Source organism: Myotis nattereri (genome assembly GCF_964212035.1).
Source record: "Myotis nattereri genome assembly, chromosome: 2".
In the NCBI taxonomy this organism is placed as follows: domain Eukaryota; kingdom Metazoa; phylum Chordata; class Mammalia; order Chiroptera; family Vespertilionidae; genus Myotis; species Myotis nattereri.
The window spans coordinates 17,742,491-17,761,345 of record NC_138076.1 but is presented as its reverse complement, the minus strand read 5'-3'; the positions used below and the strand labels follow the sequence as shown (position 1 = coordinate 17,761,345).

The 18,855-nt window shown below is 38.0% G+C and overlaps 1 protein-coding gene across 1 annotated transcript in view; it reads left to right on the top strand.

The window, feature by feature from the left end:
• Positions 1–18,855, top strand: part of TEX15 (testis expressed 15, meiosis and synapsis associated) — a gene marked incomplete at its 3' end in the record, with an annotated part of 60,047 nt that overhangs the window by 32,726 nt on the left and 8,466 nt on the right. The window contains exon 6 of the mRNA XM_081082241.1: positions 10,348–17,609. Coding sequence (XP_080938367.1) covers positions 10,348–17,609 — 7,262 coding nt within the window. The remainder of the gene's footprint in view (positions 1–10,347; positions 17,610–18,855) is intronic.

The following is an 18,855-nucleotide window of genomic DNA, read 5'->3' as shown; positions in this document are numbered from 1 at the left end:
TCCTCACCATTAACATAGAAATGCTGTGAAGATTAAATGAATGAATGTGCATAAAGACTTAGAAAAACCATACTTGGCATTAATCACTTTGTAAGTTACTAACATCATGTATATGTTAATATACATTTCGCATACATTAAGAAATTGAGATCATTATTGAGAAATTGAACCTTGTGATTAGGTTTCTTTTCCCATGTTGGTTTGTATTAATCTATCTTATATTTTTTATTTTACTTTTCAATTACACTTTACATTAATATTATTTTAAAACTAGAGGCTCTGTGCACAGATTTGTGCACTGGTGGGGATGTGTCCTGCGGGGATCAGCCCGCTGTGGGTGCACTGCTCATCCTGGTCAGCCGAGTGGCTGTGGACCCGCCCTCTGAGCAGCTGCTGAATGAGGAAATTAGTCTGAGCTGCTATTTCAGGGTAATGTCTTGGGTAAAGATGTGTTCTGTGTCCTGGAGGAACCTGGCGAAGAGCTTTGCACCCTAAAGCCACTCGGTAAATATCCTTGATGTGTGATGCCAGGATGGTGACACCATTGGGGATGTTCAGGACAGCCGTGCTCCAGGATTCTCAACCAACAGGACAGCCTCCCTGGGGGGTCCACAGTCATGTCCCCTCATGCCATCTCCCTATGCCAGCTCCCTGTGCTCTTCCTAGAACACACCTTAGAGGGCCTGCATCAGCTGGTGGGGTCAGGCCAGAGTCTGGATTATCTCAGGTATTTGATATGTGCAGAGACTTAGCCTCACCCTGGGCCTACTAGCGGCTGCTCCCACTGTGGGGAAAGCTCCTGCATTGAATGTCTGCCTCCTGGTGGTTAGTGCGTGTCATAGCAACTGGTCAACCAGTCATTCTGGTCCTTCTGCCATTTGGTCACTGGGCTTTTATATACATAGACTAGAGGCCCGAAATTTGTGCACGGGTAGGATCCCTAGGCCTGGCCAGCAATCGGCCAATCTGTGGGGTGACTGGCAGGGCAATCGGGGGGCCCTGCTGGCACCCACCTTGGCTGGTCTGGAGCCTGCAGGCTGGGGGCAGCTCCTGCATTGAGTGTCTGCCCCCTCATGGTCAGTGCACATCATAGTGACCAGTCCTTCCACCAGTCATTTCACCTTTCGGTCAATTTGCATATTAGGCTTTTATTATATAGGACAAGAGGCCCGGCGCACAAAAATTTGTGCACTGGGAGGGTCCCTCGGCCCAGCCTGCCCCCTCTCATAGTCCAGGAGCCCTCAGAGGACGTCCTACTGACGGCTTAGGCCCGTTTGGGAAGTGGGCCTAAGCTGCAGTCTGGCCTCCCTCTGCAGGAGGCAACCAGGCTGATCAGGGGAAGGCACCGTACCCATCACCATGGCTGCTGGCCATCGGCCCTCGCTTCTTAGTGCTGGCCCCATCTGCTATTGCAAGTGGTAAAAGTTCATTCTTTTTTATGTCTGAATAATATTTCATTTTATATATGTACCACAGCTTTTTTTATCCACTTATCTATTGATGGGCACGGTTGCTTCCATATCCTGGCTATTGTAAATAACACTGCAATTAACATAGGGGTGCATATATTCTTTTGAATTCATGTTTTAAGTTTCTTCAGATAAATTCCCAGAAGTGGAATTACTGGGTCATAAAGCAGATTCATTTTTAATTTTTTGAGGACCCTTCATACTGTTTTCCATAGTGACTGCAAAAATCTTTATTCCCACCAACAATACATGAGAGTTCCGTTTTCTCCATATTCTCACTAATACTTACGTATGGATTTATTGATAATAGCCTTTCTGATAAGTATGAGGTGATATCTTATTGTGCTTTCAATTTGCATTTCTTCGATGATTAGTGACATTGAACATCCTTTCATACGTCTGTTGGCCATCTATATGTCCTCTTTGGAGAAGTGTCTATTCAGGTTCTCTGCTCATTTTTCAATTGGATTATTTATTGTATTGGTATTGAGTTTTATGAGTTCTTGATAAATTTTGGATATTAACCCTTTATCATATGAATTATTGGTGAATATCTTCTATTCAGTTGCTTTTCTTTTTGTAGTAATCTGTCTTAATTTTTGTAATAGCTACATGACGATTCTTTTTCTAGGGCATTTGTTATAGCATATGCACATGGTACTTTTACTATTATAGTTATTGATGTGCCATATGATTTAATTACTCTGGTTGATAGGTTTCAGCCATCTTGGATTATTTTACTAAACAATTTTTTCCTACTGGGTTCATTCTTTTTACTTTTTAATTTTTATTGAATTTATTGTAGTGACATTGGTTAATAAAATTGTATAGGTTTAAGGTATATAATTCTATAATATATCATCTGTATATTGTGTTCACCACATTCAAGTCTCTTTCCATCATCATCTATCCCCCTTTTACCATCTTCTACCCCTCTCTACCCCTCTCCCCCTCTGGTAACCATACTGTTGTCTGTGTCTATGAGTTTGTGGTTTGTTTCATATTTGCTTAATCCCTTCATCTTTTCCACCCAGCAATCTGTGTTCATACCTTTGTTGAAATGTTTCATTGTGCATCCTTATAACAATATTTTTGAACTGTATACCTTGTTAATTGCTGGCCTCCATTTCATTTAGCTCTTTTTCGGGAGATATCTCCCGTTCTTTTATTTAGGGCCTGTTTCTTTGTCTCCCCATTTAGCTGCCTCTTTTTTTTGTATGTATGTATTAGGTAGACTTGCTATGCTTCCCAGTTTTGGTAGGGTGGCCTTATGTAGTATGTGTCTTGTGGGACACAGTGGCACAGTCTCTTTGATCCCTTGTTCTTGGTGCTCCGGGAAATCCCTTGTTTGGGTTATGTGGGCTTCTGTTGTAATTGAGTCTTGACTGCTATTGGCTTATTCATGCATAGAGTAGACCCTCAGGTTGACTATGAGGATCGATCCCAACTACAGTGTATGAGCTGCTGTGCAGGTGCTGACCACAAGAAGCAGAATTTGCTTCAGCAGGGTCTGGTGTCTGCCAGGATCTTCCTTTGGATATGCTACTGGCGAAGGTAATTTGATCTGATGTTGTCTGAAACTGGCCACTTGGGTGTGTTGGTTCTGGGCCTCTTGGGAGTGACTCTAAAGCAGGCCAATGTCAGATGCTTCCTATGGCTGGACCTGGGCAACCTGTGTGGAGTTACAAAGCAATCCACAGTTTGTGGCTACCTCTGCTGCGCCTGTTGCATACATGGGAAGGACCAAACTGTGCACCAAGGTAAGCTTTTACCAACACCAGGGCCCAGGGACAGGTCAGCAAATGTCACAAGGCCCTCCAAGATCTGCCTCTGTTCGCCAACTCAGTCACTGAAATAGCCTCTGGTGGTATTCAAGTTGCATGAGTTAGATCTCAGTGAGTCACCAGGTAGGAGCAAGTGGTGTTCACCAGACTGATACAGGTTCAATCTCAGTGCCTGTGTTGGGTCTGAGGCCATTCAGAAAATGCCCCAGGGTGTACTATGTCTAGCTGCCACCCTTCCAGGGGAGACCCTGCAGGCCTTTGTGGTGGGGCGGGGTCTCAGAGTTGTCAGGGTGAGGCCAATAGAGTTTATTAGGCCAAACAGACCAAAATTTGGCCAATACTAAAAATTCTTGTATTTATATCTTGAGTATTAGAACAAGTATTTCAGAAGAATTAATTGTAAAAATGTATTTGCTGGGTATAGATTATTATACATTACATTTTAATAAATACTGTAGATTTACTTTTCCAGAAATTAGTACCAATTTGTAAACAGTATAAAAGAGTGCTTACATATGCAGATTATTTATTATCATTCAAAATCTTTACCAATCTAAAAAGTTTTTAAATAGGAATCTTGTTTTCTTATTGGGGTTGGACATCTTTTCATGTTTGTTGAAACTTTAATCCTTGATTTTTTTTGAGGGGGGTTATGTACTTTACCCACTGTTCTATTGTGTCCTTTTTGTTAATCTTTTGAAGACTTCCATATACTTCATGTATTATAACATATTTACAATTATGTATTAAGTTTTCTCCTTCAGAATATACTTTTTACCAGTTTATTCTTCTGAATTTTATTTATTGTGCATTTTGGCCTTTTAAAATACTTGTATATAGGTATATAGGAATTTACCCTTCCTTTTTACCCTTCCTATAGTTCCCTTTCAAGAATTATATTTCCTTAAGCAATAAAACAAAATTTTTAAAAAAAGAATTATATTTTTATTTGTGGTCGTATTTCTACTATAGCTTACTGAACTTAAAAAATATAATCACAAATGACTATAGAATTTAGAAATTTTCAACAAACCAATATTTGGTATATTGTCAGAAACAACCTCATGGTACTTCCCAGTGATATGATTATAACTTTATATATGTCATAAATCTCAGAAGTAATTTCCATCATTAATTTGTCTTAAGATATTGTATGGTATTACTTAGCTTTGAATGCTCTCTGAACCTTTTACTTGCTAAATATGTACTTTTTAAGTTCTTTTGTTATTATAAGATTGCATGAAGTTCTTTATGAAATTTTAGGAATATATTTTTATAAATTATAAAAAGAATTTGGTTTTATTCTCTAGGTTTTGTTTATGTATATTGTTTGTAGGAATTCTTATTTCACTATGCAACAGGGGGTAGAAGTTTGCTTTTGGCTCCTGAGAAAGATTTTGTGGAACTTTTCTTTTTTAAGTCTTCAGCTGAGGATTTGTTCCCACTGATTGAGAGAGAGAGAGAGAGAGAGAGAGAGAGAGAGAGAGAGAGAGAGAGAGAGGATATCATCGATTGGTTGCTTCCTGTATGCACTTTGACCAGGGATCAACCTGAAACCTAGGTATGTGACCTGACCGGGAATTGAACCCAGAATCTTTTTGTGTACTGGACAACGCTCCAACCAACTGAGCAACCCAACCAGGGCTATGGAACCTTTTTGGTCTCTTATTCCTTATTTCTCCACCTCATTCCCCTTCCCTTTCTGTTTTTTGCTCTCCAGTGGTAGAGTGAAATAAAACAGGGTAACAATAGAGGGAGACAATGTTGTCTATTAATATGTAGATACTATTAAATCTCTGAATATAGGAAATTAATATGAGAATACCTGGTCTATGTGCAACATGTTTTTATCCTATTTAATTATTCTATTTCTTAGTATTTGACAGAATCCAATTTTTTTATGGCAACTACTTTCTTTAGTAAGCTCTTAAGGACAGTTTCATGCTCCATCATTTATACTTTATTAACTTTTTACTCATCCTCTTCTCGCCCTCTTTTTTCTTTTTTTTTTTTTTAATTAAATCTTTATTGTTCAGATTATTACAGTTGTTCCTCTTTTTTCCCCCCATAGTTCCCCTCCACCCGGTTCCCACACCAACCTCTGTCCTTACCCCCGCCACCCACTGTCCTCATCCATAGGTGTACAATTTTTGTCCAGTCTCTTCCCACACACCCCACATCACTTTCCCCCCCTAGAATAGTCAGTCCACTCCCTTTCTATGTCCCTGATTCTATTATAGTCACCGGTTTATTCTGTGCATCAGATTATTTAGTCACTTGATTTTTTAGATTCACTTGTTGATAGATGTGTATTTGTTGTTCATAATTTGTATCTTTACCTTTTTCTTCTTCCTCCTCTTCTTAAAGGATACCTTTCAGCATTTCATATAATACTGGTTTGGTGGTGATGAACTCCTTTAGCTTTTTCTTATCTGTGAAGCTCTTTATCTGACCTTCACTTCTGAATGATAGCTTTGCTGGATAAAGTAATCTTGGTTGTAGGTTCTTGGTATTCATCACTTTGAATATTTCTTGCCACTCCCTTCTGGCCTACAAAGTTTCTGTTGAGAAATCAGCTGACAGTCGTATGGGTACTCCCTTGTAGGTAACTGATTGTTTTTCTCTAGCTGCTTTTAAGATTCTCTCTTTGTCTTTTGCTCTTGGCATTTTAATTATGATGTGTCTTGGTATGGTCCTCTTTGGATTCCTTTTGTTTGGGGTTCTCTGTGCTTCCTGGACTTGTAGGTCTATTTCTTTCACCAGGTAGGGGAAGTTTTCTGTCATTATTTCTTCAAATAGGTTTTCAATATCTTGCTCTCTGTCATCTTCTGGCACCCCTATAATTCGGATGTTGGTACGCTTGAAGCTGTCCCAGAGGCTCCTTACACTATCTTCATATTTTTGGATTCTTTTTTTCTTTTTGTTTTTCCGGTTGGGTGATTTTTGCTTCTTCATATTTCAAATCTTTGACTTGATTCTTGCGATCCTCTAGTCTGCTGTTGGAACTCTACATAATATCCTTTATTTCAGTCCGTGTATGCTTAATTTCTAGTTGGTCCTTTTTCATAACCTCGAGGGTCTCACTAGATTTCTTGAGGGTCTCACTAAGTTTATCGGCAGTCTCACTGGATGTCTTGAGGGTCTCACTGAATTTATCAGCGGATTCTAGAAAATTCTTGAAAAACCTTAAAAGTGTGGTTTTGAACTCTATATCCAGTAGTTTGCTTTCCTCCATTTCTGTCATTTGTGACTTGTTTCTCTGTCTCCACATTTCTTATGCTTCCCTGTGTTGATAGAGTGGCTTTCTGTGTTAGGTGTCCTATAGGACCCAGTGGCTCAGCCTCCCCAATTACCTGAGTGGACACTCTTGGTGCACCCTGTTGTGGGCTTTGAGCACAGTCTTATTGTAGTTAAGTCTTGATTGTTGTAGGTATCACTGGGAGGAATTGACCTCCAGGCCAATTGGCTGTGAGAATCAGGTGTGTCTGCAGTGGGAGAACTTCTGAGCTGGAGACACCCTTCTGGGGCAAGACTTGCTTCAGTGGGGCTTTGGTGCTCACTGAGTCTGCCCCCTGAGTGTGTCCCTTATGGATCTGAGGAGTTGTAATCTGGATGGTCCCACTCTGACCACTGGGTACACTGGCTCTTGGATCTCCAAGGAGGTGCTAATTTAGCCTCTTCCTGAGGCTACCCAGCAGGAGCTATGGAGAGATTCCTCTTCTTTGTTTGGTGTTTGGAGGTGCCCAGATGAGGCCCAGCTTTGAAGCAATGCAAGCTGCTGTGGGGCCTTGGGCCTTCTTTTGGAAGTTCTCAGTCTCTCTGATTCAGCTGCAGTTTGTTAGGTAATTTTCAGGTTGCAAAGGGCCAGGCCTTTCATATGCAAAAGCCTCTGTGCACAGCTTGGGTGGGGCAGGGTCTCAGGGGATCAACAGGGCAGAGCAAGCAGCTATGGCTGTTCCCCAGTCCTACCCTAAGAGGCCCCGCATCTCAGTGTCCGGGTAATCGCTGCAAGCACCTCTGAGAGAAAGCCGCCCTCGAATTCTGCCTGATGCCAGATAGTCCAGTTTCTCCCCGTATGAGTCTGGGTCCCCAGAAACTTACCCGGAACTGGAGTTCAGAGCAATCGGGAGCTTGAGACTCCCTCCCGATTGAAAAAGACAACCACGTCCTCAACTGCCAGCCCTCTCCACATGTGCTGCGTCCTCAGCTGCCAGCCCTTTTCATGTGCGCCACGTCCTCAGTTGCCAGCCCTTTCGGTGTGTGCCTCTGTACCTCTGCACTTTACTTCTGCACCTCCTCTGAGTCTCAGTGCTTTTCTCTTTCCTTCTAGTTGTAGAATTTCCACTCAGCCAGCCTTCCTGTGGTTCTGGATGATGTCCATTTTGTCTTTTAGTTGTATTTTTGAAGTGGTTGTGCGAGGCAGCAATTTCCAGTGTTTACCTATGCCGCCATCTTGGTTTCTCCTAACTGTGTCTTCCAGGTTCTGTGTCCCTGCTTTTTCTTCTGAGAACATAGTTTAACCATCAGTAGATTATTTAAAGAACTTTCAATTAAAGTTGTTTTTTGGGTTTTTTTTTACTATTATATCTTCATTTCAGTACCTGTTCTAACATTCCCAGCCCTTTAACAGAAAACCCAGGCAGATTATCTTTGACTAGAGGCCCGGAGCACAAAATTCATGCACGGGGCGGGGGGTGGGGGGTTTCCGCTCAGCCCAGCCCAGCCTGCACCCTCTCACAGTCCAGGATCCCTCACACCTGACCACCTGCCTGCTCATTCCTTACCTCTCGGATCGCTGCTCCTTAGCACTGCCGTGGAGGCAGGAGAGGGTCCCGCCACCGCTGCTGCACTCGCCAGCCGTGAGCCCAGCTTCTGGCTCAGCAGCCGCTCCCCCTGTGGGAGCACACTGACCACGAGGGGTAAGCTCCTGCATTGAGCATCTGCCCATGGTGGTCATTGCACATCATAGCAACTGGCTGTTCCAGTCATTCTGCCGTAATGGTCGCTTAGGCTTTTATTATATAGATATTTTGCTTACTTTCAGTTAAATCAAAGCCATAGCTTTCCAATTTCTCTTTTATTTTAGTTTATTTATTTATTTTTAATCTTTATTGTTGAAAGCATTAAATATGTCTCCCTTTTTCCCCCATTGACCTCTCCCAGCCTGCCCCCGTCCCCTAACCCAGGCCATCACTATCCTATTATCTGTGTCCATGGGTTATGCATATATGCATACAAGTTAATTGGTTGATTTCTTCCACCCACCCACCCTCCCCTGCCTTCCCTCTGAGTTTGACAGTCTGTTCAAAGCTTCTGTGTCTCTGGATCTATTTTTATCAGTTTATGATGCTCATTAGATTCCACATATGAGTGATATCATGTGATACTTAACTTTCTCTGATTGGCTTATTTCACTTAGCATAATGCTCTCCAAGTCCATCCATGCTGTTGCAAATAGTAAGAATTCTTTTTTTCCAGCTGCATAGTATTCCTTTGTGTAGATGTACCACAGTTATTTAATCCATTCATCTGCTGATGGGCACTTAGGCTGTTTCCAAATCTTAGCTATTGTAAATTGTACTGCTTTGAATATAGGGGTGCATATATTACTTCTTTATTTTAATAAATCTTTATTGTTTAAAGTATTAATATGTCCCTTTTTCCCTCATTGCTCCCTCCACCTCCTTGCCCCCCAAAGCCTTCATCACCCTATTTGTGACTATGGGTTAAACATATATGCATATGAGTTCAATGTTTCTGTATCTCTGGGTCTGGTTTTGTTCATCAGTTTATGTTGTTCATTAGATTCCACATATGAGTAAGATCATGTGATTCTTATCTTTCTCTGATGGGCTTATTTTGCTTAGCATACTCTCTAGGTCCAACCATGCTGTTGCAAATGGTAAGAATTCTTTCTTTTTCACAGACGCATAATATTCCATTGTACAGATGTACCACAGCTTTTTAATCCATTCATCTGCTGATGAGCACTTAGGCTGTTTACATTTCTTAGCTATTATAAATTGTGCTGCTTTGAACATAGAGGTGCTATATTCTTTCTGATGGGTGTTTGTGAATTCTTGGGACACATTCCTAGAAGTGGAACCACTGGGTCAAATGGGAGTTCCCTTTTTAAGTTTTTGAGGAAACTCCATACTGTTTTCCACAGAGGCTGTACCCATCTGCATTCCCACCAGCAGTGTATAAGTATTACCTTTTCTCCATATCCTCACCAACACTTGTCATTTGTTGATTTGTTGACGATAGCCATTCTGACAGGTGTGAGGTAATAACTCATTCTCATTTTGATTTGCATATGTCAGACGGTTAGTGACTTTGAGCATTTTTCATATGCCTTTTGGCCTTCTGTATGTCTACTTTGGAGAAGTGTCTATGTCTTTTGCCCATTTTTTAATTTTGGATATTAACCCCTTATCGGATGTATCATTGGCAAATATATTTTCCCATGCAGTGGGCTCTCCTGTTATTTTGTTGATGGTTTCTTTTGCTGTGCAGAAGCTTTTTATTTTGATGTAGTCCCATTTGTTTATTTTCTAATTAGTTTCCATTGTCCTAGGAGATGTATTGGTAAACATTTTGCTACAAGAGATGTCTGAAATTTTGCTGCCTATGGTTTCTTCTAAGATTTTTATGGTTTCACATCTTATACTTAAGCCTTTTATCCATTTGAGTTATCCTTTTTGTGTATGGTGTAAGTTGGTGGTCTAGTTTCATTTTTTTGCATATAGCTGTCCAATTTTCTCAACACCATTTATTGAAGAGACTATCTTAACTCCATTGTATGTTCTTGCCTCCTTTGTCAAATATTAATTGGGTCCATTTCTGGGTTCTCTGTTCTGTTTCATTGGTCTATATGCCTGTTCGTGTGCTAGTACCAAGCTATTCTGAGTACAGTGGCTTTGTAGTATAACTTGATATCTGGTATTGTGATCCCTCCAACTTCTTTCTTCTTAAAATTGCTACGGCTATTTGGGATCTTTTTTATTTTATATAAATTTACTTCTATTTAATAGAGTTTCTGTAGAAATACTTTTTCTTCCTATTTTTGCTTATTTTATTTTTTATTTTCACAGAAAGAGCATGCTCTCTGAATAACTGTACTGTGGCCAAAAGAATTGGAAAAGGAAAAGATGCTACTGTCATCTATGAGCATTTCAGGAAACCTGTGGATACATTTGCGCAGGAAAACTGTTCGTGCAATGCACTAAATTCAGAGATAAACTCTCCCAATGCAAATAATTCTAGTTCCTATGAAAATATACAAGATGGAAACATTTCTGTCCTTGAAACATACAATGGACAGATGAAGCACAATTTAGCAGAATGTAAAGACACTTCTGAAGTACATGCATATGATTCAGGTCTTTCATTTATTCCCAGTGATACCAGAGAAAGTGTTAATGGTGACCTCTTGTTAAATTTGACACATCTTAAAAATATTTTAAGTGGTATTCCTGCTGCTTTTCCCCTTCATAACAATATTGGCTCAAGCACAGTTATTACTTCAAAAATCATCAAAGACCCAAGACTTACAAGGAGAGAAGAAAACAAGGAAAAACTTAATAGTACAGGTTTAACTGAGATATTGCCATTTAAGAAGAGTTCAGATTTAGTTAATTCAGAAAAAAACCTATCTATACCAACTAATTCTGCCTCCTCATCTGAAGTCAAGCCTGGTGATGATGCTGTTCTTACTAATTGTTTGGGTGCTCCTTGCTCCAAACTTTCTTTTGATGATTCACAATCTCAGGCTCATAACATGGGCTCTAAGAACTGTGATTATACATCTCCCAATAAAATTACCATGGCAGGACAATTTCAGGACCAAGACAATTTTTCCTCCCCAATGTGTTTGTCAAATGTAGTTTCAGAAGTTGAGAACCAAAAACACAGTGAGGAAAAAGCCCAGGGATCCCAACAGAAAAGTAACATCCCACTTTTATTTGAACAAAATAGTGAGGCACATAACTCTTATGAATCAATGAATACTTGTATGAAAGGGTATAACAGAAACCTTTCTCAGGAATCACAGTCTTCTCATTTAAAAACTATATGTCAGACTGGTCACACAATGTCTGCAGATTTTCCATTCCAAAGGAAAGAAAGCATACATGAAGACAATTCCAAACATACAGAAGAGCAAAATTTGTGGAAAGAGATTGATAATTATTGTACTAATAAAACAAAAACCAGTCCAGTAGATAATTGCATTTTTTTGCACAAAGAATGCAAAGAGGATGAAAATCTTGATTCTTTTGGGAAAAAATGTGATCAAATGTTAATCACTCAAGAGTTAGAAATATCAAAGTCTTCTATACCCAGCACAAAGAATAAGTATGAGCTAGGCTATCGAGCATTGGAAGTACAAAATGCTCTTACTCCAAGAGTGGAAAGCCTTTCACAAAAGCATTCTCAACACTGTTTGGAGAATGAAGATAACATTCATACCGGTTTTGCCATTTCTCAAAAACTAATGGAACTGAAATTGAAAAAGACAAATCAAAACTGTATTAGCATTGTAACTGATGCTTTCCAGGAAGCAAAAGACATTCCTCAGGCCAAAGAACTGCCAATAGATACAGTTATTTCATCTCGTGACATTAAAATAGTTCATGACAATTCACATTGCAGCGTAACTAGAGAACATACATGTGTCCATAGGGAAAATGAAAGTGATCCAGTGTCATTAGAAAACATTCAAAGAAACTGTAAAGAAACTTCTCAAATTGGCGATAAAGGTCAAGATTATACTCTGTTCTGTAATGCGCAGTTGAATAATGATATACACCTGAATGTTGATTTCAAAGAACAAAGAGATCATGATAAAGAAAGCCAAACTGAGGCTAACGAGGAAGACGTTGCTTCATCTACAGAAAACAACACAGAAAATATATGTGGAGATGAGAAGCTGGGTTTTCATACAAACAAAAATTTTATTAATATAGATGAAAAGCGGAAGAATAAAAATTACAATAATGTAGAAATTCTGAGTTCTGAAGAATTTTCTACATTGTATTTGACTTGGAGGGGGAAATATGTATCAACAGAAACTACATTATTGGAAACTGAAGATACTATCAATGCCATAAAACAAAAAGATACGCAAAATACCATAAGGAGTGTGGAACGTTTCACTTCCATATACCCCAAAATCTCAGATTCTTCAATGCAAGAAGCCTCAAATGCTGAAATACAGACAGATAATGCAATGGTGCCCACATTAGACACAAGTCATGAAGACCACCAAAGACACAAAATTTGTTCTGAGAGTCCAGATTTGGGATTATTAGTTAAGCATGGGGTTTCTGGTTATGAAATGGGTCTGGATAAAGACAGATTATACAACTCATTTCATCAATCAATAAGTGACAACTTAGTTCTTCAAAATTTTGAATTGGAAAGTGAAACTGAAGTAGAATCAGAACAGTTTGATGATGCTTTTCCATCTCTACAAGATATTCATAGCCATGGAAGTATACTGTATGATGAATTTGGGACCTTATATGAGACTCTGAAGTCTCGTATCGATTGGGAAGGGCTATTAGGAAGCAATAATGGGGAGAATGAAGTTTTGAAAAGCACCACAAGAAGGGAGCTTAGTGACGAGCATCACTCTGATTCTTCCTCTACACAAGAAGATGAAGCAGAGCTCTTGTTCCCAATTTTACTTCCAGATCTACAAGTTACATTTACTAATACACTTATGCCAAGATTCAGGTCCACTGTTGAGTCCCTTGCATTGAAAGATACCTTTTGCAAATATATAACTGAAGCCACAAAATCAGAAATATGTGAGGAAAAAGGGAAAGTTCCAGGATTTGAAGTTTATTCCCAGTGTTCTGGTGAAAATTCAGATTACCCATGTGAAGATAAATTTGGTAATAAAAGGCAAGAATCAGGACAAGTGAGTAAATCTGAAATCTCACTTTCTTTTGACTTGAGTCATAATAAACTCATGAATCATGCATCAGAAAAACAAAACAGTGGACCTTTGCTTACTGAACTTTCAGATGTCACAACAATAAATAAAGAAAGCAGATCTTTACTTACAAAGTCAAAAACTGATTGTAATGATACTATAAGTAAAAAGGACACAGAGTCAAGAATTAGCAAACGAAAGCCACATATACCTTTTAGGGACCAGAATGTACAGTATCATGAAATTTGTGAGAAGAAGAGGAAGCTAACTAATCAAAACTCATCTGAATGTTTTTCTTCCTTATCCAGAGGACGAATCAAAACCTTTTCACAGTCAGAAAAGCACATTAGGAGTGTCCTGGATATTCTAAATAGTGAAGTATCTTTATGCAAAAGCAAATGCCTTTCAAAAAAACTTGACAGAGCTCTTCTTTACTTAAAAAAAGCTCATAGAAGAGTTAACACGTCTTTGGAGCTTATAGCTAAAGTGGGAGAAACTTCAAGAAAGGGCCCATTACCCAAATCATATTCAATAATATGCAATAATTTTTGGGAAATTTGTGACCTTCAAGGTTATAGTCCTTTTGCTGAAAGAAGATATTATTCCACTAAGCCTTTTTTCTCAAAAAGAAAATATGACAAGTCAGGAGAGAAAAGAGCTTTGGGATTTGAAGTAGATAAGTCATTAACTCATGTATCAAAATACCAGTCTTATGGAACAAGTGGAGAGAGAATCACAAAGTGTTTTTCTAAGAAAAATGTGGCCAACCGTGTCTCCAGAAGCCACACCACTATTCACGTGAGAGAATTTTGTGATCAAGAATATCCTGAATCACAGTTAACTCTCTGCTCCACATCCCAAAATACAAGTCAGTCAGCTTATGACAATACCTGTATGAGAAATCCAAGATCATCAGAACTTCAATCCTTTTCTGGGAAAATGCGGTGTCTGTTATCCTCAGACTGCCCAGATGAAAAACTCACTAAAAAAGAAAACCAGACTGGCATAACATCTTTATCTAACATTAATAAATATGAAAAGCCTGAGAAGCATTTAGCACATAGTACTAAAGATGCAATAAAAGGAAGTGCTGAGGCTAATGAAATAATAAATAAAACTAATTCAGTATCTTTAAGTTGCATAAAAGAAAACAATGTACGTTTTAGCTCAGACAAAAATTATGATGCAACTTGTATTGCTCACACAAAGGTGAAAACTGACATAGTTATTTCAGTCTTAGAATCAAATGTGAAGCACTTTTTGAATGTTGATAACTACAAACCAGATAACCTTATTTTATCTGGTTATAAAAGAAACCTGGCAGTAAATTTTCTAGAAAAACGGGCATCTCCTACTGAAAGCTCCAAACCAGATACTATTACAGGAAATGTCCTTATGGATCCATTAAATCAAAGTCTGACAATAAGCAAAAGGTGTAACAGCATTTCTCAATTGTTATCAAGTGTTCCAGTCGCACATAATGAGGAGGAATCTTCACAACCTTATTTGGATAAACAAAGGACTTTAGCTATTGATTCTTTTGCAAGATCCACCGATGTACCACACTGTGAGCAAGAATGTGGTGGAAAGGAGCTTCTAAAGACAGAACAATGCTTTACAAGTAATTGTATCCCTATAGATGTGAATGAAACCAACATCACTGAGAATTCTGAGTTGGATCTCATACCAGTAACTGAAGAAAGTAAAAGTTATGGGGCAAATATAATGAAAAAACCTTTTTCTAGTGATAGTTCTCTGCTCTTAAAAGATGATAAAAAGGGTTCTTCCAAAATAGGTATTTCAAAGAAAGACATTCCAGACAGAAAAATATGGAAAGCTAAACAAACAAAAAAAGCACAAGATTCAGTTCACGCAAAAAGTATGAATGAAGGATCAACTGTTAGGAATGAGTACAAGACTACGATTTTAGAAGAATCCCCCTATTTAAGTGAGAAAACAATTAAAAATAACTTAATCGATATTCGTCTAAGCATTAAAAATACTAGTGAGGCAATTTCTTTGAATACCACAATCTCTAATCAGCTTAACAAAAGAGAAAAAGAGGGGGTTAAAGTTAATGACTCTCAGTTTGATTCTACCACACAACCAGACATTTTAGGAATGAATCACATGCCTATTTTACATGCTCACTCTGAAACCTCCAAAGTCACCACTCCTCAGAAGAAGCCTACGTCATACATAAATAAATTAGAAGAAAAACATTGCTCAGCTAATCATTCAGATCTCCCAGCTAGGCTAGCTCAAATTTTAAGGAGGGCAGATGAAGCATCATCTTTGCAGAGTCTACAGGAAGAAACTAAGATTTGTCAAAGTATTCTCCCTTTGTTTGTTGAAGCTTTTGAAAGAAAGCAAGAATGTTCACTTGAGCAAATCTTGATTTCAAGAGAATTGTTGGTAGAAAAAAACCTGTGGAATAATTGCAAACAGAAGTTAAAACCATGTGCTGTTGACTCCTTGGTAGAACTCCAAATGATGATGGAAACTATTCAATTCATTGAAAACAAAAAAAGGCTCTTAGGAGGTGAACCGACATTCCGAAGCTTGCTTTGGTATGATGAGACATTGTACAGTGAGCTGCTTGGCAGGCCACGAGGATTTCAACAACAATCTAATTTCTACCCTGCTTTTCAAGGAAGGCTAAAATATAATGCATACTGTGAGTTGCAGAACTATCACGCTCAATTAGCTAACTTATTAGAAGACACCAAAAAGGGAAATTCATACTACGCATTCTTAAAATGCAAACGACAAATTAATGAGTGTGAAGCAATCTTGAGGCATTGTTCTGATTGCTTTGACTTTTCTCTTTCTGTTCCATTTACCTGTGGAGTTAACTTCGGAGATAGTTTAGGAGACCTTGAAACCTTAAGAAAAAGTACTTTAGAGCTGGTCAGTATGTATGGGGACTCTCCTAAAGCTGATTCTCATCTAGGAAAACGAGACCATTTGTGGATTATCATTGAAATGATCTCCTCAAAAGTTAATTTTATCAAGAGCAATGAGGCAGTAGGTATTAATGTATCTCTTTATGGCCTGGAACATATCTTTTTCGATGCTGCGAAAAGTCTTGTTTGGAAAGAGAAGAGACAATCTATCAGCAAAAAATGCTCAGGACAGAAAAATAAAGAAACACTACTCAAGATGAATCAATCTTCTTTTTCTAAATTGCAAAAGATATATGATACATTGTCCAAAGAATTAAGCAGTGAACAAGTTTCCAATATTGGGCTTGAGGAGAATACTATGGTGGCTTCCAGAAAGTCAGATGACCTAATAAACAAAGAAACAATTAGCATAGAAAACTGTAAATTTAACAGTACTTTGCTTTCACATCCGGATATCTGTTGTATTAATGAAATATTGGATCAAGCTGAATTTGCAGACTTTAAAAAATTACAGGAACTCACTTTGAGATGTACCAATCACTTAGAAACTTTAAAAAAGTATTTTCAGATGCTGCAAGACGATAAGAGAGAAAATATTTTTATTACAGAAGAAAACGTTTTGGATGTGGTCGAAAACCACAGCAATGAGGCTATAATTTTAAAACCTGCAGCCACTGAAACCTATATTGAAATAGCCATGCTCTCAGAAACAGTTCACTTCCTTAAAAACTCAATGGCAAAGAAACTAGATAAACAACGGTTTCGAGGTATGCTTTGGTTTGACTTGTCACTTCTTCCTGATCTGGTTCACTGCCAAGAAAAAATGGCTTCTTTTTCATTTCTTAAAGATAACTCAACAGATTGCCTTTGTAAAGTGATAGAGACTGCTATTTCCGAACTTAAGGAAGATCTGGATGTTATTGACAAACATGATGAAGCTGCTGTTAATCGCTCATACGCTTTTCATTTGTTCTCAAGAGAACTTCAAGAACTTTCACAAGTTAAAAAACTTCTACAGAAGTCTGAGTATTCCGTTTCCACGTATATTGACTTTGTGCCATGTGTAGCATCTGTAAATTATGGAACCACTGTGACAGAGTTAGAATACAACTACAGTCAGTTTTCTATGCTGCTCAAAAATATATTGGCTGCCCCTCAGAAAGATTTAGGGAAAATGGCCCATATTGTGAAAGTCATGAAAACTATTGAACATATGAAGATAATGTGTGCTAAGAATGCTGAATTAACCATTTCCTTTATCCTGTGCCAAATGCTGCATAATAGAGAGAAGACTTTTCAACTGGGGAGAGGAGAAAAAATGAATGTTCATGTAAAACCTAGGAAGGATATCGATAAATCCAGTACTTGTAAAAAGGTACCCTCAATTTCAGAGTGCCTAATGAAAAATGTTTCAAATTCTTCTAAAAAACGACCTATCACTGTAGACAAATGTCAAGATTCTCAGGAACAAGAGAAATATACTACAGTTTCCAGTTGTAAAAAACAAAAGGTAACAAATGTTTTAAAACAAAACCTATGTAGTAGTATTTTTTAGAACGAATCTACTCTTTAATCAAATAAGTAGTTAGCAGAATTGTAAAAATTGAGACTGATTTAAATATTGCCTTGAAAAATGAATTTATTAAAGCATTGGATTCAACAATTTATAATTACCTATAAAATATAAATGATTGTGTACATGAGACATAACTTGCAAATGTCTTTTAAATGTACAAATTAAATTATTTAACTTAGAAAACATTTCTCGAAAGGACGTGAATTTTAATCACTTCTTAAGGGAAAGTGCAATATTACAAATGTGAGTTAAGTGAGTAACCGAGTATTTATTGAGTATCTTCTATATAGCAAGGCTAATAGTTAATGTAGTGAATATTAAAAACTAGCTAATGGAACCTGTGTTTTTGAACATTATTCACATGAAGAAATAGGACAGACATTTTAAAATATGTTTTTACTTCAGAGAGAGAGAGAGAGATAAATGTGAAAGAGAAACATTGATTGATTGATTGACTCCTGCATGCCCCCTACTGGGGATTAAGCACACAACCCGGGCATGTGCCCTGAAGGGAATTCGAACCAGTGACCTTTTGGTGCATGGGATGGTGCTCAACCAATTGAGTCACACTGGCCAGGGCAGGAAAGATATTATTAAATAGATGATTATGAAGATATAGAAGTCCTACATAAACATATTTTATTTAACTAATTTTATACAGCACTTTTTGTGTGCTTGGCACTGTTATAATATTGTACAAATATTAACTTTTTATTATTCACAAAAGCCTTATGATGTAGGCACTATTACTTTCTTATTTAAAGGTAAGGAAACTAAAAAGTAAAGTAAAAAAAAGGTAAGGAAACTGAGACATAGAAAGGTTAAATAACTTTCCCGTTGTCATAGAGTTATTATTAAATGGGAGAACACGGATGTAAAACCAGGCAGTCTGTACTAACAAGTGGCCCTATTTTGCTCTCAGAGGCTTCTCAAAATTTTTCAAGAATTTCTCAATTGAAAAGTAAAGATAAGCCTATATGCAAAATGAAAAGTAGGATTCTTTCTCAGTTTACTCTAATTGTATTCATTATTACATTAGTCCTAGAGACTAGGAAACTAATCATTATATATTAGCCGTGTTTATAGGAAAATGCATAATAAGAAACCAGTTTATAAATATACTTCCAAAACACAAGAACACAAGTTGCATATTCCACATGGAGTAAAAAGAGGGGGATAC